Source organism: Haliotis rubra, unplaced genomic scaffold (assembly GCF_003918875.1).
Source record: "Haliotis rubra isolate DU_JTF1 unplaced genomic scaffold, ASM391887v1 Scf292, whole genome shotgun sequence".
In the NCBI taxonomy this organism is placed as follows: Eukaryota; Metazoa; Mollusca; class Gastropoda; order Lepetellida; family Haliotidae; genus Haliotis; species Haliotis rubra.
This window is the reverse complement of record NW_025766960.1, coordinates 975,833-1,001,276: the sequence shown is the minus strand read 5'-3', so window position 1 is coordinate 1,001,276 and position 25,444 is coordinate 975,833. Positions and strand designations below refer to the sequence as shown.

General features: G+C 40.0%; 1 protein-coding gene across 1 annotated transcript in view; it reads right to left on the bottom strand.

Annotated features, from left to right (window-relative positions):
- The window catches only part of LOC124282107 (neurogenic locus protein delta-like), a 42,409-nt gene that overhangs the window by 11,232 nt on the left and 5,733 nt on the right, over positions 1-25,444 (bottom strand). Inside the window, exons 2-7 of the mRNA XM_046718077.1 lie at positions 9,933-10,087; positions 6,552-6,684; positions 5,858-6,012; positions 5,088-5,224; positions 2,854-2,979; positions 125-406 (exon numbers count right to left, since the gene is read on the bottom strand). Coding sequence (XP_046574033.1) covers positions 125-406; positions 2,854-2,979; positions 5,088-5,224; positions 5,858-6,012; positions 6,552-6,684; positions 9,933-10,087 — 988 coding nt within the window. The remainder of the gene's footprint in view (positions 1-124; positions 407-2,853; positions 2,980-5,087; positions 5,225-5,857; positions 6,013-6,551; positions 6,685-9,932; positions 10,088-25,444) is intronic.

The following is a 25,444-nucleotide window of genomic DNA, read 5'->3' as shown; positions in this document are numbered from 1 at the left end:
TAGAACTCCGCTCAGTTGAGGAAGAGTTGACAAACAGCTTTGGTTCGTAAAGTGTAAAAAAGCCCTTATGTGCCGAGGATGATACTATGACTGTCACAGCTAGATTGACCAAACCTCCACCCACCACCATCAGTTGGTATCGCGTCTACTATGTCCACTTCACACGTGGCTCCCGTCCATCCAGACTCACAGGCGCACGAGAAGCGAGTTGCTGTGACGTTGTTCGACAAGCATGTCCCTCTTGTACAGGGAGTACTCTCACAGGGGTCAACCTCCTCTGCGCATGTATCTCCCGACCAGCCGATTGGGCATGTGCAGTTGAAGCTTGTCTCGTTTCCGGAACAGATGCCTCCATTTACACACGGATCCGTGGCGCATTGGTGAGTAATGTCTTCACAAAACATTCCTGAAAATAAGTGAAGGATGTAGTGCTGAGGAGTGAGTGAGTTTAGTTTTATGCCGCTTTTAGCAATATTCCAGCAATAATACGGCTTTGGACATCAGAAATGGGCTTCACACATTGTACTCTTCTGGGAAATCGAACCTGGCTCTTTGGCGTGACAAGCAAACGCCTTAACCACTAGGCTACCCCATCGACTCTGGTCTTAGGGAACCACTGGGTGTGATAAATGTTTTGTTAGATAAACCGTTCAGCAATACTCCATTTGCATGGAAGCGGTCTGTAACTGGGTCAACTTGGTTCAGACAATCCAGTGATTGCCACTGGGATATAACTACATGTTTATATATATCATTGTTATTTTATGGCGCACTCGGCAATATTACACCTATATGGCGGCGTTCTGTAAATATCAGAGTCTGGACCAGACAATCCCGTGATTGACATCATGAGCATCGATCAACTCATTCGCGATACGATGACATGTGTCAACCAAGTCAGAGGTCTTGACCACCCGAACCCGTTAGTCGCCTCTTATGACAAGCATGGGTTGCTGAAAATCAATTCTAACCCGGATCTTCAGGGTTCTTTAACGACATGTTATCAACCGACCCGTGAAGATCCAGGTTACAATTGATCTTCAGTAACCAATGCTTGTCATCAGAGGCGACTAGCAGGATCGGGTGGTCAGGCTCACTGACTTAGTTGACACACGTTATCGTTTCCCAATTTCGTAGATCGATGTTCATGCTGTTTATCACTGGATTGTCTGGTCCAGACTCGATTATTTACAGACCGCCGCCATATAGCTGGAATATTGCTGAGTGCGGCGTAAAGCTAAACTCACTCACATGTTATCAACCAAGTCACTGAGTCTGACCACCCGATCCCGATACACGGGTATTACGACATGAGCTGCTGGAGAGTTACACTTTTGTCCAGAATCACCATAGGTTTGTCCAAAAGGCCAACTCAATATACTCTCCCAAACAACAAACGCATAGGTGTTTTGTATTTTTTTAAATCTATTAATTACCAATTGTGTTCAAACAATCGTCAAAATATGTAACAAAAGTGTTGATAACATGATTTTGCACTATTGCGCAAGTGAAAAATCGACTTTACCTGAAAATGTTGATTTTGATGAAATTTCTTACAAGGATTAAAAAGGCATCGCCACAATGCAACAGAAATCACCTTCCAGTTGAAATTGTGCAGCAAAGAGCATGCACTGTCTGGCAATAAAAATCCAGATTACTTTCGGAAATTGGCATTTGTTTTGAAGGAGTTTCAAGGTCAAATCACTACGCCACGTCTTGACTCTGCGACAGGGAACATCGCCATTGAAAGAATGCACGCTGGAGATTACCAATCTGCTGTTGCCAGGCGTCTGCATGTCTGAGCAAGATATCACGGCTTGCAAAACGTTCCATACAAACAGGTATAACAAATGACCGTCCCCGTACAGGCAGACCTCGAGTTACCACTACAGCCCAAGATTGGTACATCCGGGTACTACATTTGCGTGATCGTACTGCCGCTGGTGAGAGCACAGCAGCCAGGGTGCCTGGACTTCGGCGGATATCCGGTCAAACTGGACGGAACGGGTTGAGGATTGGACTGAGAGCCAGGAGACCCGACGTCGGGACCATGCTACATGGTCACCATCAACGAATTCGTTATCTAAAATTATCCACTTGTGGTTGTATAGACATTACATTCTTCTAAACTGATGTAAAAATTCATGTACTAAACTCAATTTGTGGACGAGTTATACATGTTTGAACATACATCGTTTTCGCAACATATTTCTGGGTTATGCGTTTCTATTTTGGAATAGTATAATTAGTGCCATAATAATGATAATAAATGAAAGAAACAGAGGTCATAAGAGTTTGGCTTCAAATATTGTCTTCATGCGGAATCTAACCCTTTCTGCTGAACGAGCGAACGTTTCAACCACTTTCTGCCCCACCGCCCTGACTAGGGCTGGCTAAAATAATCGATAATCGGAAATATCGTCGATAGGAAAAGTATCAATGATTATCGATATGAAAAAGATTATAATTTTTCAATACAACATACAAAGTTAGTACTTTATTCATGGTCTGCTTCAAAATTGTGTTCAGGACGCTGTTTTGTTAATAATCCATGCAAAAACATGACACAACTCACAAATGATGTGAAATATATTCCTTTCGTTCTGACATTTTGGCATTCTGGCTCAAAGCCACGTGTTCGATATTCATCGATAATCGATGTATATTTAGTTATCGATCCCTATGATGTACATCGATAGCCAGCTCTAGCCCTATCTATGATGACAATTTTGGAACGTTTGTTTAAAGTATTTTCTTAAATAAATATATGCACTAACTGACTTTTAGAGATAAATTGTAATCCTTTGTTTTTGCATGAAATGCACAAAAAATGCACAAAAATGCAAATGTTACCTCCGAATCCATCTCGACATTTGCACTTGAAGCTCCCCGGCAAATCTTCACAATCTGCATTATTCTGACAGTAACCACCAGCTTGGCATTCATCGATATTCTGTTCGCAGTTGTCGCCCTTCCAGCCTGTATGGAAATTAAACATAAACAATAAAAATTGAATTTAAACAAAATGCGAAATGAAGTGTCGAAACATATTTTTTCTCACAACAATAAAATTATATATTTCTCCAGCCTATATGAATATAAACACAAACAACAACAAATGAAAATTCAAAAAAGAAGACAGTGTTGAAATATATTTTTCATTTGTCTTACAACACAATATATACTCTCCCAAAAAAGAAACGCATCATGAAAAAAGCAATTTCATGTAGCAATGAATTAAAACGTGATTCATTTACAAAAGGTTTTGCTCTGTTTATGAGTCATATGGTGTTTATGTTTTGAAACATCACAACAAAACGCACCATCCGTAAAATACCCGTATTTAACAGCATGATTTTCAATTTCGGCGTGTAGTGTCACAGAATACACAATTCACATGCAATGCACGTGAAAGTTGGGGATCAGATAGTCTCAATGATGGGTATAGAGGTTGATCGCTGTCTGTCGATCATTCACTGTATTTGGAATATTGTTGACGAACGCAAAATTCCTCGTGAACGCAAGTGAAGCCAATCGTCATATCGTCATTGGTTAGCTTGAAGCTGGCCAGTCTCAACGTGCAGTTGCCCGACGCATTAATGTTCACCAAAGCACCATTTCACGGCTCTGGGAGATATATCGCCGGCAGAATGTGGTAGCAGATGCCCCTCGTAGTGGGCGATCTCGAGCGAGCACTGCGGCGCAGGATCGCTACATCCGGGTACAGCACCTGCGTCATCGAACAGCTACGGCGACCAGTACCGCTCGACAAATACCCGGATTTAGGAGGCTTTCTGCACAGACCGTCAGGAACAGGTTGAGAGAGGCTGGTTTACGTGCCAGAACACCTTATTTTGGCCCTGTGCTTCGACAACAACATCGTCGACATCGATTTTAATCAACGTTCAGGCCTGGAACCTACCGGATTGGCGTAGAATCTGGTTCAGTGATGAATCACGATTTCTATTGGAACGACGCGATGGAAGAATGCGGGTGTACAGACGTCGACGTGAACGTTTCGCCGACGCTTGCGTTCCCCAGGTGGACAGATTCGGCCGGGGCGGTGTTATGATGTGGGGAGAGATCACCTGCCGTAGGAGAAGTTATTTGGTGATGATCCAAGGCAACCTGACAGCTCAACGGTACTGTGACGAAACCATACGCCCACACCTCCTTCCAATCATTGATGGGCGGTGGGGTAGCCTAGTGGTTAAAGCGTTGGCTCGGCACGCCGAAGACCTGGGTTCAAATCCCCACATGGGTACAATGTGTGATGCCCATTTCTGGTGTCCCCCGCCGTGATGTTGCTGGAATATTGCTAAAAGCGGCGTAAAACTAAACTCATTCATTCCAATCATTGATCGCCAGAGGGAGTTGTTTCAACAGGACAATGCCAGGCCCCACACAGCACGTCACACTAGAGACTTCCTCCAGAACCACAACATCAATGTGCTCCCCTGGCCCTCAAGATCACCGGACTTAAACCCGATCGAACATCTGTGGGATGCCCTGGACAGACGGGTGCGACGCCGTAACCCTCAGCCCCAGACACTTCAGCAACCCGCACAGGCACTACAGGTGGACTGCGATTGGGCAACACGAGATTCTGAGACTTATTCGTTCGATGCCGAGGCGATGCCGTGCAGTTCTGGATGCCCACGGTGGTCACACGAGGTATTGACTTCAGCGGCACCACACGTCTCCATGTGACACTCAAACTGACTTTCCTCGAGTTGGTGCCAAAGACGGATAAGTCTGCATTCCCAGTGTGCAAGTTAGCTATATTTCATTGACTCATAAAGCCTACAAGATGTTTCAAAATAAACATAAAAATACAGTTGAAATTCCTATATGCGTTTCTTTTTGGGGAAGGTATATTTCTCCAGCCTATATGAAATTAAACAAAACAACAAAAAATTAAAAGAAGTGTCGAAGTATATTTTCCTTTCTCTCACAACATAATATATTAATTTCCTTTCTGTTGACCATTTGTTTTTATTTCCTTATTCATTTACCTATAATTGTTGGGGTTGGAGATTGGAACCCCAGATCAGACCACGTCAAGACTTTGAGAAATCAATGCTTACCCATATTGCATATCTTCTCTCCCGTGTGTTCATGGCATGTATAATGGCCCGATTCATCGTTCTGTGCCTTGCAGTAAATCTCACACACAGAACCGTACCAGTCTGGGTCACAGTAGGCACGAAACTGTATTTTCAGCCTGAAGAAGCATAGAAACAGTGATGAAATAGATAAATAAAATAAAAATTCATTGTCGAAAACCAACCTGACATCGAAACATCTCTCCTGTATCCAGCTTCTTAAGTTAGAAATATTGATTAAAAGCATACAAATAATAAAGTAAAACGCGAATAATCAAGTCTAACAAATCGGAGGTGGATATCATGAACACCGTTTTACAGCAACGAATTTGCCACTGAATCACTTTCTTAGTCACATAGTTAAACCCTAGATCAAGACAGGCTATTCATATGATAGCAGTAGGGACAGTAGGCGTACTGGTGGACTGCCGTGATATTGCTGGAATATTGTTAAAACGGCGTAAAACTATACTCACTCACTGATGGCTGGTGGTGCTATAATTATGTTAATTCAACATGCGAAAGTAGCCTGATGGATATTTTCTAAATTGTGCCCCTTTGATCTTCAAGCGGGAGGAAAGACCCACTGATTCCTTTACGAAGCACGGATATTGTTTGACAAACCAAGACACACAGTCCGAATCCGGGATTCGAACCCACGGTCAAAGGCTTCTGGCACTCTTGCAGCGCCTTTCAAAACCTTGTCCACCGAGCTAACGTTTTCCACATAAGAATTATTTCCTATCACTCACGTTGTTCTGTGGGACAAGGTGTACGTCTCGTACAGGCTCCCCTCGGCTTTGGGGCTGACAAAGAAGTTTTCCAACACCTTTGCCAAGTTGTCCATATGATCGTGACCGGTACCTGGGTCATCATCGTAGACGTCGACCTTCACTTTTACCTTGGACTGAGAACAAACAACGATGTTTTTTGCATGTTAAAATATCAGTTTGATATGCTAAAGGTTACGGTTGTTGTTGATATTGATATGATAAAACCTGTAGTTGTTGCTGATATTGATATGATAAAACATATGACTGTTGTTGATATTGATATGATAAAACCAACGGATGTTACTGATATTAACATACCAAAACCTATGACTTGCTGGTACTGATATGATATGATAAAAACCTACGGTTGTTGCTGATATTGATATGATAAAACCTGTGACTGTTTCTCATATTGTATGGTAAAACCTGTAGTTACTGATATGGATATGATAACAGCTGTGACTGAAACCTTCGACAAGTGGAACACTAAAATTATGAAACTTACAGGAATTGAGGCCACGGGTATGACAAAACGATAAGAACCTACAGGAATTGAGGCCACGGGTATGACAAAACGATTAGAACTTACAGGAATTGAGGCCACGGGTATGACAAAACGATTACAACCTACAGGAATTGAGGCCACGGGTATGACAAAACAATTAGAACTTACAGGAATTGAGACCACGGGTATGACAAACCGATTAGACGTCCCTCCGATGTTAGTACCAAATACTATGTTGTTCTGTTCATGCATTACGCCTGTTTCCTTTTTAAGCAAGGAACAATCATGGATACTGTGGGAGCTGAAATATTGAATGATCATGACATCAGTTTAAATACGAGCTTGACCAAGAAACAACACTTAAGCTTTCAATACACCATCCATATGTCAGACCAGCGAACACTGGAACAACATCAAAAGAGGTAGGACTACATTTAAACACAGTTAGGGCTAAATGCCCAGTGCTGACAATGATCTTCCGATAGTTAATATTATTTGTATTAACGTGTTTAAAAGAACATTGTAATACGTGGCCATTGTGAATGATATATTTAATACACAAGCCAGACCTACGAAATAAACATATATTAAAGCTAGGTCGATGCACATTACAAATTGATGCTCTGTCTGCATTGCATATACAAGCTGAGGAAAGGCAGGGTAGCCCAGTGATTAAAGTGTTCGCTCTTCACGCCAAAGACCTGGGTTCAATACCCTACATGAGTACAATGAGTGAAGCCAATGTTACCTGCCATGATATTGCTGGCATATTGCCAAAACAGGCGTAAACTCGAGCTCACTCACACATTCACTATATAAGCTGATCAAGGAATGGTATCTAGCGATATTGAACACCTTATGAAGCTGATTAAGGAATGGAATCTAGCGGTATTGAACATCATGTGAAGCTGATCGAGGAATGGAATCTGGCGGTATTGAACTTCGTGTGAAGCTGATCAAGGAATGGAATCTGGCGGTATTGAACATCGTGTGAAGCTGATCGAGGAATGGAATCTGGCGGTATTGAACATCATGTGAAGCTGATCGAGGAATGGAATCTGGCGGTATTGAACTTCGTGTGAAGCTGATCAAGGAATGGAATCTGGCGGTATTGAACATCATGTGAAGCGGATCAAGGAATGGAATCTAGCGGTATTGAACATCATGTGAAGCTGATCGAGGAATGGAATCTGGCGGTATTGAACTTCGTGTGAAGCTGATCAAGGAATGGAATCTGGCGGTATTGAACATCGTGTGAAGCTAATCAAAGAATCGAATCTGGCCGTATTGAACATCGTGTGAAGCTGATCAAAGAATCGAATCTTGCAGTATTGAACATCGTGTGAAGCTGATCAAGGAATGGAATATGGCGGTATTGAACATTGTGTGAAGCTGATCAAGGAATGGAATCTACTTGTATTGAACATCGTGTGAAGCTGATCAAGGAATGGAATCTCTGGCGATATTGAACATCCTGAGAAGGAGATCAAGGAATGGAATCTGGCAGTATTGAACATCGTGTGGAACTGATCAAGGAATGGAATCTAGTGGTATTGAACGTCGTGTGAAGCTGATCAAGGAATAGAATCTCTGGCGATATTGAACATCCTGAGAAGGAGATCAAGGAATGGAATCTGGCAGTATTGAACATCGTGTGAAGCTGATCAAGGAATGGAATCTGGCGGTATTGAACATCCTGAGAAGCTGATCAAGGAATGGAATCTGGCGGTATTGGACATTGCCTGAAGCTGATCAAGGAATGGAATCTGGCGGTATTGGACATTGCCTGAAGCTGATCTAGGAACGGAATCTGGTGGTATTGAATATCCTGAGAAGCAGATCAAGGAACGGAATCTGGCGGTATAGAATCGTGTGAAGCATACCGAAACATGCCGGCAACAAGCATGCATGTAACAAATGTTATATTTGGGATAATACTTCCTTCTATATACGTAGGGGCGGTGGGTGGCTAAAGTGTCCGCTTGTCACGCTGAAGACCCGGGTTCGATTACCCACATGGTTACATTGTGTCACCATTTCTGGTGACCCCGCCGTGATATTGCTGGAATATTGCTAACAGCCGCGTAAAACCATATTCACTCACTCCTTCTACGTAATGTGCCTCACAGACTCAGTCATGGGGGTCTTGTAATCCCAGATTTAACCTTTGCTACATTTGTCTACTTTCTAAGAGGGATTGTGCATTCCAATATGCACTCAATGTGTGTAACCGAAGTGTATTCACGCGTTTGTGACACACGTACTGTATGTAACATCGACCGTGTAACATTAAGTTAAATTGAGTATGACGTCACCAATCAATGTTTATCATCCAAAACAGTGTTCCACAGGAGATATTGCTTGTGTGAGATCAGACGATATCTCCAAGGAGATATCATTTTGACAGTAGATTTTGCACAATGCCCTAACAATGCTATGACGCAATGAACTTGATGACGTCACACTGCTATGACATCGCTACACTGTGTTCAGAGATGTACATTTTTCATTGAAAACTAATGAAGAGTGACTTTTGATGATAAATAGAATCTCACCCTTGTGTCTTCTGATATCAAATATATCAACACTCGTTGATAAAAGTAAAAATGTCCTCGACAAGCCCCGGATATTTGTTACTTTATCAACTCGTGGTGATATATTTGATAACAAAAGACACTCGGGTGAGATTCTCTATTTCTAAGACTTTGGGTGATAAAACACAAATTACAGGGAACTGGCATTCAAAACAAAGGCTGAAAATATCTTCACAGATCATGCGCCATTCTCTACACAGGATATGCATGCATATTATATATAGAGCATACCTTTTGGTTCTTTTCCTTTACAGGAGTGAAAATTAAAAAAAACATGGCGATATTAATAATCTTGTAGCATTGTATTCATCATATAAAGATCATGGGCTAGCTTTATCCCAAGGGTGCAAAAACACCACTTCAATTTCTGATGAAATTAGGTCTTTGAATGGCATTTAGAAGTGATAGGCATGAGGAAGAAAGTTTTATGGATGTCAGCTACTTTATTATGACGAACACAACGTTTCGGGGTGTAACCTTACTCCTTCATCAGGCGAATGAATGGCATAAGGCAGAGACTGCCAGAGAGCATACATCTGTACATGTAAGGACAACTTATAAGACAACAAAGATGGAACCAACAGTTACCTGGCATTGATGAGTGATTGGCAAGAACAAATGGAAGCCAACTCGTAACAGTTAATTAGCGCGATTGTGTTCCTCATAACAAAGATGTTGACATCCATACAACTGTCTTCCATGAGTGAAATTAGTTCTAAAAAAGGAAGAATGTTTTCCAAATTATTGCAGTCTGGATATAACATAAACTGTCGGCGTTTGTTCACTCCTACAGCATTCAACGAAAATATTGCTTTTGTATTGAATGTTTTTGGAATGAAACAAAAGCAACTTTCTATGATGCGTTTTGGTTTGTATAAGCTGAGACTCATTTGTTTATTTTAATTTATCCATACGATCATTTCAACAAACTATTCAAGAAGGTTGATATACTCACTCCGATTCGTCTACACAAAGAGTAAACTTCGGATCGCACTGGTTGCCACAACCAATCCAAGAAAAAACGGACTCGCAGCAGTTTCCATTGGACCCTTTCCCACTGGAGAAGAAACTGTGAAACTTCAAGTCCAACTTCCCCGAGGCCTTGACTTCCTGTAAATTAGACACACGATAGAATAATTTGGAGTGAGTGAGTATGGTTTTACGTCGCTTTAGCTGACTCGCTGAGTATGGTTTTACGCCGTTTTTAGCAATATTCCAGCAACATCACGGCGGGGGACACCAGAAATGGGCTTCACAAGTTGTAACCATGGGGGAATCGAACCCGGGTCTTCGGTGTTACGAGGGCACGCTTTAACCATTAGGCTATCCACCACCCCACAAGTAAATTTTAGGTGGACATCAATCACTGAGAATTCGTTCACTGAAGGTTTAAGGAACTTTGAAATCATCACTTTCCTATGAGTTTCTGGGTCCCGGTATTTGTGTTACCCAGATGCTTTGTATAGCTTGTATGGCTACCATTCACTGTTCATTTAGTTTATGAGGAAAAATTGTCAGTTCCCTCCTTAATGAATGAGTGAGTGACTACGGTTTTACGCCGCTTGTAGCAATATTCCGACAACATCACGGCAGGGGGACACCAGAAATGAGCTTCACACATTGTACCCGTGTGGGGAATCGAACCCGGAACTTGACGAGCGAACGCTTTAACCACTTCGCTACCCCACCGCCCCTTTAATGAATGATAACGTTTAACGTTTCCTCCTTAATGGATGACAGCATGATAAGTGTCCTCTTTAATGAATGATAACATGATAAGTGTACTCTTTAATGGATGATAACATGATAAGTGTCCTCTTTAATGAATGATAACATGATAAGTGTCCTCTTTAATGAATGATAACATGATAAGTGTCCTCTTTAATGAATGATAACATGATAAGTGTCCTCTTTAATGAATGATAACATGATAAGTGTCCTCTTTAATGAATGAAAACATGATAAGTGTCCTCTTTAATGAATGATAACATGGTATGTAGCATAACTTATTTGCCACCTTGAGTTTATTGAATTTTTATAGGGTATGATTTTATCAATGATTATTGGTTTAAGTTTCCGCATCCCGGTTACTTTAGCGCATGGAGATGTTACTAATGTTACCTAGTTTGTTTCCATAGATTTTACTTCTTTATCCTAAAGAACATCAAAGATGTCAAGCCCTTGGGGACACGAGGCATTGAATAAAGTATTATCAGTAGGGCCATCCCATCATCCACAGAAAAACGGAGTAGGAGGCGTAAACAATAGGCTGAAAATTAGACTCCTTCACCTGAGTTGAAATCAGTAATGGTACAAGGAACAGGGCCGTATTCAAGATTGTAATATGTATAAAGCGACCAGCGTGTGCGCGTGTGCGTGTGCGTGTGCATGTCAGGCAAGGCACGGGGGGGGGGGGGGATTAAACCCCTTGACATAATAAATTGCACACAGGCATTATCATGTAAATCTGTGTCGGTCATAATGCCATTTCTTGGACCTGATTCGCCGATAATTACTTTGGGAAAATATGCGGTAAAACCTAATTGACTCCTGTCTCAATTCAACATTCTTTGAAATTAGTCTATTTGAACGAAACAAAATACCGTTGGCAACTATATATCATCAATATAAAGATGTAACATTCAAACATTGTTGGAAGTTACATTCACGTATTTTATTCAGGTTTAATATAGATGCAATGTAATTTCTGCCTTCACAACAACAGCGTATGGGTACCCTCTTATACACAGTACTTCGCTTAGTTTGGGCAAAACGATAATCATTCTTCGTTTGCTTATTCCATGATACATCTAACAGGAATTGAATGGCATATAGAAATATTTACCACTAGTCATAACCCCGCCGAAAGGGTGTCTTCTTAGGGCCGTATATCATTAACGTGTTTCTTCAAAACCTTATTATCTACCTCAATGCTTTCGCTATTGGATACGGCGTTTGCCTTCACTGTTGATAGCTATGTATCAACGTAAGTTTTCTATAGACTGTCGCTAAAGTAGGCAACAAATGTAAACATATCAACACATCACTAGGCGATTATATATTACTCTGCGTCCATACGTCATCAAAAAGTAAAAGAGAATTCAAGGACGCACTTTATGCTTAGGTATATACATGTACTATATTAAACCCCTTTATAAGAGATGATAGATTCAACGCGTCTTTGGATTTGTGCCAGAAGAGAAGGTTCTGGGATCCATGGAATCACAATGATTTAACATTCATTATGAAAAAGTGTATTTGCAGCCATCTTAATGGTGTGCATCTGTCTAATTCTTGATTTTATGTTTTTTTCATTTTGTTATACACTATAATGTCTACTGCTTTTTTAATAGATATATGGGACATTGACTAAGTGGCTTTGAATGATATAAAATAAACTTAAGAGTTTTAAAGTTCCCAGTCTCTGACAGGCAATATGTGAACTGTTATTGACTAGGCAATTGGTCAGATCCCGAAATATTTCAACCATTTTGCAAATAACAGATTGAATTTTCTTAAGAAACTTTACACATCACAACACACTATCAAAGCTGTGATTAGAATTTAGAAAACATAGAAATTTAGAAACCATACTTTTGACTTTCGTTATCTTTTAATGCTATCGTTTTCAATCCACTGTTGACGAAATTATGCATGTGAGGTGGTGAGGTGAGGTGAAATTGGGTTTAACGTCGTGCTTGAGAATATTTCGCTCATATGACGACGTGCATTCGTGTGTATGTGTATGTGCGGCTGCTTTTACTAGCCCAGACTGAAGCTGTTTTTATAGTGCTAGTCCACTGAGATACCACGCCGCAGTGAAGCATGAAGACCCCACTCAGACACATTATACTGACTCCGAGCCGACCAGTCCTTGTTGTACCCATTAATGCCGAGCGCCAGACAGGGACCACCAAGTACCATATTTTAACGTCTTTTGGTATGACGCGGTCGGGGATCGAACCCGCGACCTTCCCCTCTCCGGGCGGACGCTCTAACCACTACACCACGGAGGCGGTCTAATTATACATGTACAACTAAATGCATGCATACAGTGGTAAGTAGCTGAGGTCGTGTAGATATGTCCCAATGCTCCACAGAATGCAATTGTCTGGATAAAATATACAGATTACAGAACCAACTTTAAGTAAGATTTTTATCATACATGTAAATGGACTTCAAAGCAGTGTTTAGATAGGCGAGATGTTCAGATTGGTAGGTATTTCGCAACCGAAATGTTATGATGAATTAGTTGTTGCCATGTACAATTCCAATAATTGTTTTCGATGTTACTTTTGTTGGTCTGGTTTGAGGGCATTTAACTAACAAACCTAGACTAACAACTAGTCTCTGAAATGAGCATATTTTACTAAAAAAAGTTCATAGTAAAAAACAAATATATATAATGAAAAGGAGATCTGACACTTTCTTCATTTCCTGAAGCTGAGTAAATCTAGACTTGCCATATTTTCTAGACTTGCGTGGCCTTTCTTGGATATATTTGCTTCAGGGTCTGTACGACAGACTACTAACAAACCATACTGTGTATTGTGTTCAAACAATGCAAAGTAGAGATCATTCATTCATTCATTCATTCATTCATTCAATGGATCATCGCATTCAATGTAACCCAGTCACTTTATACAACACAACGAATTCGAAACACACACTCAGTCGTAGTATTTATCTTACGCCTGTAGAACCTGTCAAACCTGAACAGTCAAAATATTACACACCCTAAATATACTTAAACATCACTTTGACATAATATATTGTGGGGCGCGGTGGGCGAGCTGTCTAAGGCGCCAGGCTAGTGATCCAGCGAGCTCACCTGTGACCGGGTGTAAAAAACCTTGGAGTCAACTTTGTGCGCAGACTCTTTCAGTGTTGTCAGTGTAGTGTACAGTACCCAACCCTGTGCACTTAAGAGAACCAAGGAATCCGTTGGTAAATGAACAGATGGTGGCAATATGAATACGTGCAAACACCTAGTTGCGGGTACAGCAAAGTGCAGTAAACTTGGACAAAGCACAGTGACTATGTGTTCCAGTCCACCCAGCTGTGAATAGGTACCTGGTAAGGGTGAGAAAGCCACATTACCTCGGTTCGCCTAGTGGCTGCAAGAGTTGTATGATCCGCAGGGAGTTGAGATTGATAATACGATACGTTTGAGACTGAGGGGGAAAACAAAGCGCCTTTGAGAAGCTGAGCTGGTTATTGGCGCTATACAAATATTAGCATAATAATAACATATTGAAAGATCAAATCTTTACGAAGTATGAATGTTCCACATAAAGCTTTTCGGGTTGTTAAGGCCGATGTTAGGGTAAAATAGAGTGTCGACACTGGTGGTCGATATCAAGTTCAGTGAGTGAGTGAGTGAGTAAGTGAGTGAGTGAGTGTTATATGCCATAGCAACACAGCAGGTTTACAGCTTTTTAACGTCCTACACAGTCTCGGACAGAACAGTATTAAACTCCACTTACAACGGTACAAGCGGTATATGGGTATATGAAGTATGTACACAGGCTTCCCTCTGTCATGTTCATGCACGATATGTACATATCTATAAAATATGGTTTTCAAAAGGACGCAGATAAATGCAGTAAAAAGCAGTGAGCCTTGAAGGGTTGGGCAGAATTTAATATTACTCCCTATCGTAGTGTACATTTTAAGAGCTCAGAGCAAGTCAGATCACAATTTTTCGCTTTGTTCGTCAGGGGTTGTTTTGTTTGCTTAAATGGTGGGTGAGTTTAGTTTAACGCCTCTTCTAGCAATATTATAGCAATATCACGACAGGGGACACCAGAAATGGGTTTCACACATTGTACCCATGTTGGGAATCAAACCCGGGTCTTCGGCGAGACGAGCAAACGCTGTAACCACTAAGCTACCCTACCGTCCCTAGTTTGTTTGAAACGTCCACGTACGTCAGTTATCCGACCAAACAGATTCTACTGGGTGTAAAGATCAAATAGTATGAGCCCTCAGCGTGTAACGAATCTAATCAAGACCAAACAATCTTGTGACTGACATCATGAGCATCGATCTACGAACTGGGGGATACGATGACATGCAAATATAGCACAAACAATCCGATTCACCACTCGATTCATGCTACTGTCATATCAAACTCATAAGGACCACTACTGGCAAACAAGGACAAATTTGACCGGTGCAGAGAACGCGTTTACGAGAAGGAGGCGGTGCACGGCAATGAGCAAACCCATTTGGTTTGTGAAAGGTAGAGTAGATGTGGGCCAGTGCACGTGCATTACATGACGATGAAATTGATTCCGCGCGGTCTGTAAATAATCGAGTCTGGACCAGACAATCCAGTGATTAACAGCATGAGCATCGATCTGCGCAATTGGGAACCGATGATATGTGCCAACCAAGTCAACGAGCCTGACCACCCGATCCCGTTAGTCGCCTCTTACGACAAGCATAGTCGCCTTGTGTGGCAAGCATGGGTTGCTGAAGATCTATTCTACCCCGGATCTTCACAGGTCTAAAACGTAGTACTGTATATGCCTCTGACACGTATCATACCTGCCCACGCTCACGCGTTTGGCTTTTCTCATTCATGTCACGCTCTCACAACAAAACGGAAACATCTCGGAAACACCAAACATGATTCAAATGAAAATTAGAAATAAAAGTAAGTAAAAAAGCACACAAATAGGTCTGAATACATCCTTTTCAGTGACTTTTCTGAGAAGGGAATTTGCAAATATGTGTTGGCTTTGGGGGGGCTTCCGGTCCTTGGACACTCAAGCTTTATTCTCCCTTGGGGTTAGAAGCTGTGCAAGCACAGGTTACCTCTATTCTAACTTAGAATACCCACGTCGCTACGAACGACTTGCATGGATACACTGGAAACAGTTTAATTCCTGTATTCCACAGACGTCGCGTATTACAATACACTCGGGCCTATCTGCTTCATACTCCCCTTGGGGGCAATAAAGTGTCTACATTTCCATAAGAATGTTTCAACACAATCAAAGACCTACAACAAGCAGGTCAATATTTACGCAGCAATAAATCGTCTTAACACTTTTAGGACACAGTAAACATTGTAAAGAGAGACATGTAGACATGTGGGCATGTACATATATATGAGAGAGAGAGAGAGAGAGAGAGAGAGAGAGAGAGAGAGAGAGAGAGAGAGAGAGAGAGAGAGAGATAAGTGATGATATTTTATTGTCATGGCAATACATGACTTGACAACAATCTGCACATCATTGAAACCCTGGATAGTAAATGTTTCCGACAAATGTTTTCTGTGCCTCCTCCATCAATTTTATGTATTTAATTTATCCATACGATCATTTCAACATGGGTACAATGTGTGAGGCCCATTTCTGGTGTACCCCGCCGTGTTATTGCTGGAATATTGCTAAAAGCGGCGAAAAACTAAACCCACTCACTTCACATGCTTATGATATAGTCGGAATCATAAAAAGAGATTTTAGCTTTAAGAAAAGAGATATCGTATTATTTGGGAACACTAACAATCCCTTATAATGGCATTAAATAATGTTTTGTAGAAGCTCGGTAATCTGGCTTATCGATTATATTGACCTATTTACTTGCATATTTGTTAAATTAACGTTGCTGACTTAATAACGTGATGATAGGTACTATGGTGCAATATTAGATGCATATTTAAATTACATTTATTAACGATCTGGAATATGTGTTATCAACACTCACAAACTCACTCACTCATTTCTAAAACTCGTTAAAGGTGGACTTTTTCAACATTGGTCTGAACATCGTGGTAGAGGATACCAGAGGATGTTGATGACGTCAAACCATTACATCAACACCACCATGGTTGTCTGGTTATTTTACCCTAGCCCAGGTTAAACAGCCATTCTCAGTTAAGTTGTACAAATGCTGTCGGAGTGGTTACAGTCCCTGCTATCCATAAAGTGAAACTGATTTTCATGTGAAATTGACAGTTTTCAATAGTGAAATGTCATAGAAGTTTATGGTAAACTCCAATAGTCACAAACATTTGAGAAAATATTTGAAACTGACTGTTCCTTTACTGTTGGTTATGCTTTTTGTGCTGTCGGTGATAGATATTGCCGTCAATGATTCTCTTCTAGATAATATTCCAAAGACGAGTCAACCTTGTAAACCAGCATAATAAAATTTCAAAGTGAGTTTTTATATTTAAGATAATAAAATCCATGGATGAGAAAGAAACAGAAAGACAATTTGTTTCAATTTTGTCGGTAGAAGTAACGTAATTTACGTTATGGTAACTGATGTGCAGAACATTTACTACATATAAACAAGTTAAACAAGTGAAATGAGTTGTATTCTATGCAGATAACAACATTGTTTTCATAGAAGTTTCAACTGATCAACAAGGAGAATCGACAGAACGAACTAACCTATTTTATCTTTAGTTATTAGAACGATTTAAGGATGTAATCATACGTGGCGGCTACAATAAAATAAGTCTCATACGAGTTGATGTTGGCCCTAATCCATTTAAATGGATAGCATAACCGTGTATGTTTCCAAACATTAAATCACCAAAACGGAGCAATGTAGCCCTCATCCTGGACATGTAATATAAGGATGTAATTTACGTTTAGTAATTTGCGTTTAGTACATGTTCAGAAATTCCGTGTAAGTGAAAATGTGTGGAATAAGTGTTTTTCAATGGTAAGGATGGCTGTACTGTTTTGCCACATGATGTATAATGTTTCTGAGTTACGTTTTTGTAACATTATGATAATGTATTGATTATTCAAGTTAAATACTTTCATAATTCAGACATATTTCATGAAAACCATCCTCTGCCGTCCATGCATTGCCCTGTAACGTAACTTACAAGAATTGTGACGTAAATTACTTGTCAGTGAATCTACATTATTCGTTTCTGTATAAATCACTGGTGTATACAGTAAGCTGAATATTGAAATATATGGTTTCCTATCAAGTAACAAAGCAGTAAACCCGTGATTGAGTCGGAGGGGTTTTAATTTAAAGATGTAACAAGAACCATGTTCAGTGTTCGATAATTTGTTGATGTAGGTCTTTATATAACACTTGTAAAACTGCACACTTGGTATCATGATAATACTTAAAAACATGCATGTTTATTCTTAAACAAATGGCTATTGGGAAACTGTTCAAAGTAGTGATGCCATTGCATGCGATTCACAATAATGCATTTATAAAGACTTCTATTTACTGATAACGTAACTTACAACGTAAATTACATTACTTTATTTGGGATTTCTGAGAGATTCCACAGGGTTTGGAAAGTGACATTATGTTAAATGATGGACTTTATACATTGTTGCTTGAACTGTGGTCAACTGTTGCAGATATTATGGCTTAATCTCAAGCAGAGAGACAAAGAGACTACAGACAAGTTTGTTGAAACTTATACTGAAGCTGACATCACTGATATGCTCACTGGCCTTGATGATGATATCACTACAGTGATCATTATGGAATGGAGGAAAGTAACAACTGAGGACGGAAAGCAGAGAATGAAGATAATTGATGTACACATCCCAAAAGCGGAATTTCTACCCCAAATGAAACAACACTTCATAGAAGTTACAGAAACTGTTAAGCGGGTGAAGAACCAGTTTAAGGAGTTCCGAAACATGAAAGATAACCTTCATCAGCAACATGTTTTGGTCCAGATGGACTTCGCTGAAAATTACAGTTGACAGAGTATGGACGAGGTACAGTCCGCCTATTGGAATCAGGAAATGGTCACTCTACACCCTGCTGTTATCTACTACCGGGATGACAATGGAGAACTGCAGCACAAGAGCAATGTTTATGTCTCTTCTGTCTTACAACACAACTTTTCAATGGTATTTGCTATCCTCCAAAAACTCATTGAAGATGTAAAATCTATTTGCCCAAATGTCACTCATGTGCATTACTGGACCGATTCGGCTACGGCTCAGTACAGAAACAGAAGTGCATTTGATGTCATAGCTCGTCATCAGACACTCTTTGGATGCAGAGGATCATGGCAGTATTTTGAGTCCGGCCATGGTAAAGGTGCTTGTGATGGGATTGGAGGTCCGGCCAAACGTATGGCAGACAACGCTGTCAACACACAAAAACTAACATTCAGAGTGCCTACGACTTCTACCAGTGGTCAAAATCAACTTCAAGTAAGATCTCATATTTCTACATAGAAAGAGATGGTTTTGACCTGGCAACTACGCTTGTTCAATCCCGACAGAAGGATGTTAATCCAGTCAAGTGGACATTGAAGCTTCACTCTGTCTCAAGTGTTCCTAATAGTCCAGGTAACCTGATGACACGAGAAATGACGTGTACGTGTTCGGAATGTTTTGAGGTGGTGGGATTTAAGGTCAGCACAGCCTGTGGATGGAATGTTCAGCCTCTCTTCAAGACACAGAAGATGCAGAGATCTACACAAGCATCAAACGGAGAGTCTGATTCAGGATCTAATGGGACAGGATCTAATGTCACCAAAAACAGGAATGTCGAGATGATACATGAGTCAGTTCAAGCTCTTGACGAAAATGTTGCCGAGGCTAATGCAGTGCCAGTTCAAGCACACAAGGATAAAGTTCTGTCCGTTGATGATTACGTCTGTGCTCTGTATGCAGTGAATCATATATTGGCAAAGTCACCAACATAACGAGGACAATGAGGTGTTCATCACATTCATGGAACAAGCATCCAAGCAACTAAGCACATACAAGTGGCCAGGAAAAGCTGACGAGATATGGGTGGAACAACACAACATTCTCTACATACTACAAGAAAATCCAGTGCCAATGGGTAAAAGCCGTAGAATGTTCAAGCTGAGTGTCACTGATGAACAAACTATTCGCCAGTGCGTTGATAATGTAAATGTGTAATTTATGTTATGGATGACAGTTCCTGGACGTTTTTAAAGATGAAGTTCATGTTGCAGTTTCAAAGTTTTATAAGTTCATACGTCAAACGTTCTTCGCGAGTTCTGCTTATTCTGCTGTGCTCCTTGCTTATCATAGTATCATTAATGTCCATTTAAGTTGTTGACAGGTAATTAACGTCACAGAGGTATTTTGATCTGTGTCTAATGTTCGTGATAATGTTAACCATAAGTTGTTGGTTTTATTAATTAGTTGTCAATTTGGAAGAAAAAATTCTAAATAAAAGTATTCAAGGGTTGCACCTTTTGTCATTTGGTGTTGTTTATTTGTATTAAAATTAACGAAATTGTGTAATTTACGTCACTCAAAAATAGAATGAGTTGTTACGCAGATGACTGTTGGGATCGTTGTGACCACCATGTGTGATTATTGCCTGACGATACAGCATCACAGTGACAGGTGATAACCAAATATGAAACGCAGCAAATATGTTTATCTCTATCATTGAGAAAGCGTATCAATTTTAACAATGGCATTTCCCTTCATACCCAGTATAAAAAGATCTGAAATAATAAAGTGCACACCCAGATGTTGAGATTGCTATTCCACACAAATGACATGCAAAACTGTCTATCTTATTCTGCTATTTTTGAAAATATCAATGTATTGCTGTTAGAAAGGCAGCTGGTCATTATGACTTGGGTGTCTTCAGGGTACAATAGTATAAACAGCTGTCTCAAGGTAATTGTTTGTGCCTGAGTGCTGAATATTTGGTAACAGATTCTCTAATGCTTGTACTTCATGAAAAGTAAAGCAATTTACCGAACTTTAAACATTTCTTTCCCTCGAGTTTCCACTGGCAATTGTACATTTTAACTAAAGCGCCCATTACCCTCGAGTGACAGCGATCACGTTTAACTACAAGCGTTTAACACGGGCCAACCTTTCACCTGACCAGAGAAAGACTGCAGTGTCAACCCCAGTGCATTGACTGATGGTTGTTAGGCCCTCCGTATCTTTTACTGTTTCTCATCTAAAACTTCAACCAGCACGAGAGCCGCCGGGCAACAAAAATGAGTTAAGAAATATATGCTTTTCACTAACTGTGTATTTTTATGAAATTCTAAAATTTAGTTCATTTGGTAACAGTCTTCAAATTAAATTATCAATATTGAGTCGTTTTGCTTCGGAAACGACGAATGATCCTGGTGACTCCTTTGAGAATTACAAGGGGAGAATTTTTTCATCAGGGCATAAATTTTCACGGTGAAAAGTTTCATTATTTACGTCGGAATATAAATTCAGAACGGCGGGAGAAGGGAAACACAGAAATATATACGACTAGCCTTGCACTGGTGGGGCATTGAAGTTCCTCCGTCAGCTTTATATATAGCCTATGTACCAGGAAAAATGGTGATAGGATCTATTGTGATTTAAATGCATTTGTGCTGTTAAATTTGTTAAAGTGCCCATTCCGGTTGGTAAAATATTTTATTATGTAATCTGGCCTCTAGTGCTGAGGACCGTGATAGCTGAGAACTATATAACTGGTTTAACTGATTTTAGTTTGGTTATTGCTAATTGTTGCATGGATGAGATACAAATTATATTTGCTGTCGTTTTTGTGTAGTCCCTGTTTCTTGTATAAATAAAGCTGATTTTAATGTTCAGTAATTGTCACTAATTGCGGCTGTGAGACATAATAGTAAAAACATTAATTTCAAGACGATAAAAGTCAAAACCACTTTAAAAAGGGCGTCGGTGGGAGCTGTATTGCAGCTAGAGATAGTGATTAGGTGTCATCAGATTCACTGCTATCAGCCCAGTCTAGCAGTAATAGGACACGTCAATCTTTCCCTGATTTTTTCATCCAAACGCTATTCATCACCAGTACATTGAAGACCTGACGCCAACCTAACAGCCTACGAAATATAACCTGTATACAAGCTGGACCAGCGTGATCACGTGGTATTTTAAGGGTCGACAGTTTAAGAACACCTGGGCTGCAAATGCAGTTGCATGTGAGTGACAGTCCTGATTAATGACTCATATGCTTCTTCTTGAAGGGTGCAGTGTTTCGATACGGTTCCGATTCACAAAGAAACAATTGTACTTGCGACAGAGTTGGTCTTTGTTTTGCAATCAACAAGAGCTATTTTTAGTACCACGTGTACTGTAATCGCTAGAGTGTGGCAGTCAGTTATTTCAATACGTTTGGAATTCCCTATGTGTTTCCAGAACGTGTTTATTGGTAAAACCATTTCAATAAGGAAATATAAAGACCATGGGAAATTCAGTTACATGGGTTTTAACATAGAGACCAGTCAGATCTTGATTTAGTTTTGAAACCAGGAAATGTCGTTCTGTATCGATTATAATAGTGACTTTTTTACTGTTATCCCATACTAACTCGTGCTTTGTAGTATTTTCCTCAACTCTCTATGCATGCTGGACTTGCTCATGTCTCTTAAAAATAATTATTTTTTGAGTGAGTGAGTGATTTGGTTTGTACGCCGCTTTTAAAAATAGTCCAGCAAACTCACAGCGGGGAGTGAGTGAGTGAGTGAGTTTAGTTTGACGCCGCTTTTAGCAATATTCCAGCAATATCACGACGGGGGACACCAGAGATTACCTTCACACATTGTACCCATGTGGGGAATCGAACCCGGGTCTTCGGCGTGACGAGCAAACGCTTTAACCATTAGGCTACCCCACGGCCCCCCTCGCGACAGGGAACAACCAGAACTGGGATTTGCATAGTGTAACCAATATCACTTTATTAGTACAGTGGAGTACGTTCATATATAACGAATTGTATGATTGTATAACGATTTTGTGGATTCTCCCAAGTGATTCAATATCATGCAACACGTGTTCAACTCACAAGAATATAAGTTTTCTTGTCATTGTTTGTTTGCCAATATCAGCTGGTGGTCTATTCATTCATTTTTTAACGCTCCATGGTTACGCGTGCAGGTGTTAGGTGTAAATTATGGTCGGTATACTGTTTCCCTGAACCGAGGGAGGAAAGAATTTACTGACATCAGTTCCAGAAAACATTCTTTGCTGGTACTACTGATTTATTGAAACGATTCTTTACACGCCATATTAACAGAATGATAAGCTACACACTCTGTAGGGGAAGTAATGTTTCTATTTGTGTATTACGTAACTCAACACGATACGGCGATACGTGGTTATTTCCTTGTTCTTACACTGTCTATATTGTATGTAATATGTAATCTTCTTCCTGTATCGTGGCTTAATCAGCTTATCGAATTTGTTATTCTTTTTGTTTAATCTTGCGTAACGTATTAACCCCTGAACGTTTAGTATGTACATACTAGCACCATGTATTTCCTCAGAGTAACAGCAGGGATATTGTAAATCTTCGGATGTAAATTCTGGAGGAAACTTTAATAAATTCAAGTTCTTTGAGTGGCATTTAGAAGTTGGAGCAATAAGGAAGGATAACAATATAGGGATGAACAACTTCTTGATTGCTGTGAGACCGACGTTTCGGTGTAGGTTCTAACACCGTTATCGAGCAAGTGATGCTAAATAAATTCATTCATTCATTCGGTGGAAACACTTGTTGTTTTTTCGTTCCCATTTAATGTGAACACGTGTAGTACTTGGAAATCCAGTTCCAAATTCTCTTTGCTGTAGTGATATCCAATTGTGTGATCATGTAAATCTGGTCTCCCCTGACAAGTAGATTGTTGTTAAACACCAAGAAAAAATGCAATCTGTAAAATATGTTGTCAATATCAACATTATCGTCATTAATCTTCAGTTATAAAATATGTATAATTTATATCATGACATTCTTATTCTTATATAAATAAACACCCTGATTAAAAACTTCCTGGAACGTGATCGATTGGCTTAAACTGCATAACGACCATGAGGTAACTACTCCATAATCATAACCATCTCATATGTAGGTGTGTAGGTTGCCCCGTATTTTATGTTCGTGTCTAAATCTCTGTCTCGGGGCATTACCTACACACGCCACACCAGATCTCGATGACGGTGGACATGAGTGTGTTTGTCATATATCCGCGGGCTATGTATACCTTGACGTGAACTCGGAGTCGGGGGCAGACTCGTGTACGTCACTTGTGCTTTTACTCAACTGTTGATTACAGCATTATATACACCTGGTGGTGTACTTGCGTGATATACTTGTGTGTTGTACTTGCGTGATGTACTTGTGTGTTGTACTTGAGTGTTGTACTTGAGTGTTGTACTTGAGTGATGTACTTGCGTGATGTACTTGCGTGATATACTTGTGTGTTGTATTTGCGTGATGTACTTGTGTGTTGTACTTGCGTGTTGAATTTGAGTGATGTACTTGTGCGTTGCACTTGCGTGATGTACTTGTCTGTTGTACTTGCGTGATGTACTTGTCTGTTGTACTTGCGTGATGTACTTGTGTGTTGTACTTGCGTGATGTACTGTACGTTTGAATTGTGTACTTGCGTGTTGCAAATTTGCGTGTTGAATTTTGAGTGATATACTTATGTGTTGAATTTGAGTGATGTACTTGTGTGTTGTACTTGCGTGTTGTACTTGCGTGATGTACTTGCGTGTTGCACTTGCGTGATGTACTTGTGTGTTGTACTTGCGTGTTGAATTTGATTGATATAATTGCGTGTTGAATTTGAGTGATTTACTTGCGTGTTGTAATTTGCGTGATGTACTTGTGTGTTGTACTTGCGTGTTATACTTACTTGCGTGATATATGCGCGTCATTTATCTGTGAGATATAGTTTCATGACCAGGATGCTAAATGCAATGAGGATTCATGTAAATAATGCTTTTATCTAACGGGGATTACCCTTTCAAATGCCCAAATTCAGAATTTCAAGACAGATTTTGTGATGAGGGCGTAAGTTCACACGTGCACACCTTTCTCGGAATTCCCTACTTTGTAAGATAATTGCTAAATATAAAATGGAATTTTCCAGGTTCCAAGGAGGAAATAAAATGACAATGTACATGTTCCGTAAGGTTTAATTGGTAGTTTTAGTTTACTTCTGTCTCATGTTCGTTTTGTGTTAAACATCTACTGAGCGATAGCTGTCAGGTGGATGTAACCTGGTGATGCTTCAACCGATCAATCATGGTTTACTGCTGAAGCGTATCTCCAGCTGATCCATCAACTGGCATTTGAGTTTTATAGATAGCGAAAAAAGTGTGTCTTTTTTAAATAAAATCTTGACATATTAATGTCAGCAGGACAACTCTAGCTGAAAATGTTACTTTGTAAAGCACTTGAGATGAGATATCTGTGTAGCAAATATAAGTCAGAGACGCTACTGAAGGAGTTTGAGCGATTAAGGCATTTTGTTCTTAAAATATACATTAGGAATGATTGTAGAATGGAACCTTACGAAATATCATCATCATCATCATCATCATCATCATCATCATCATCATCATCATCATCGTTATTATCACATCATCATCATCGTTATTATCACATCATCATCATCATCGTCAGTATCACATCATCATCATCATCATCTTCATCACCATCGTTATTATCACATCATCATCATCATCGTTATTGTCACAA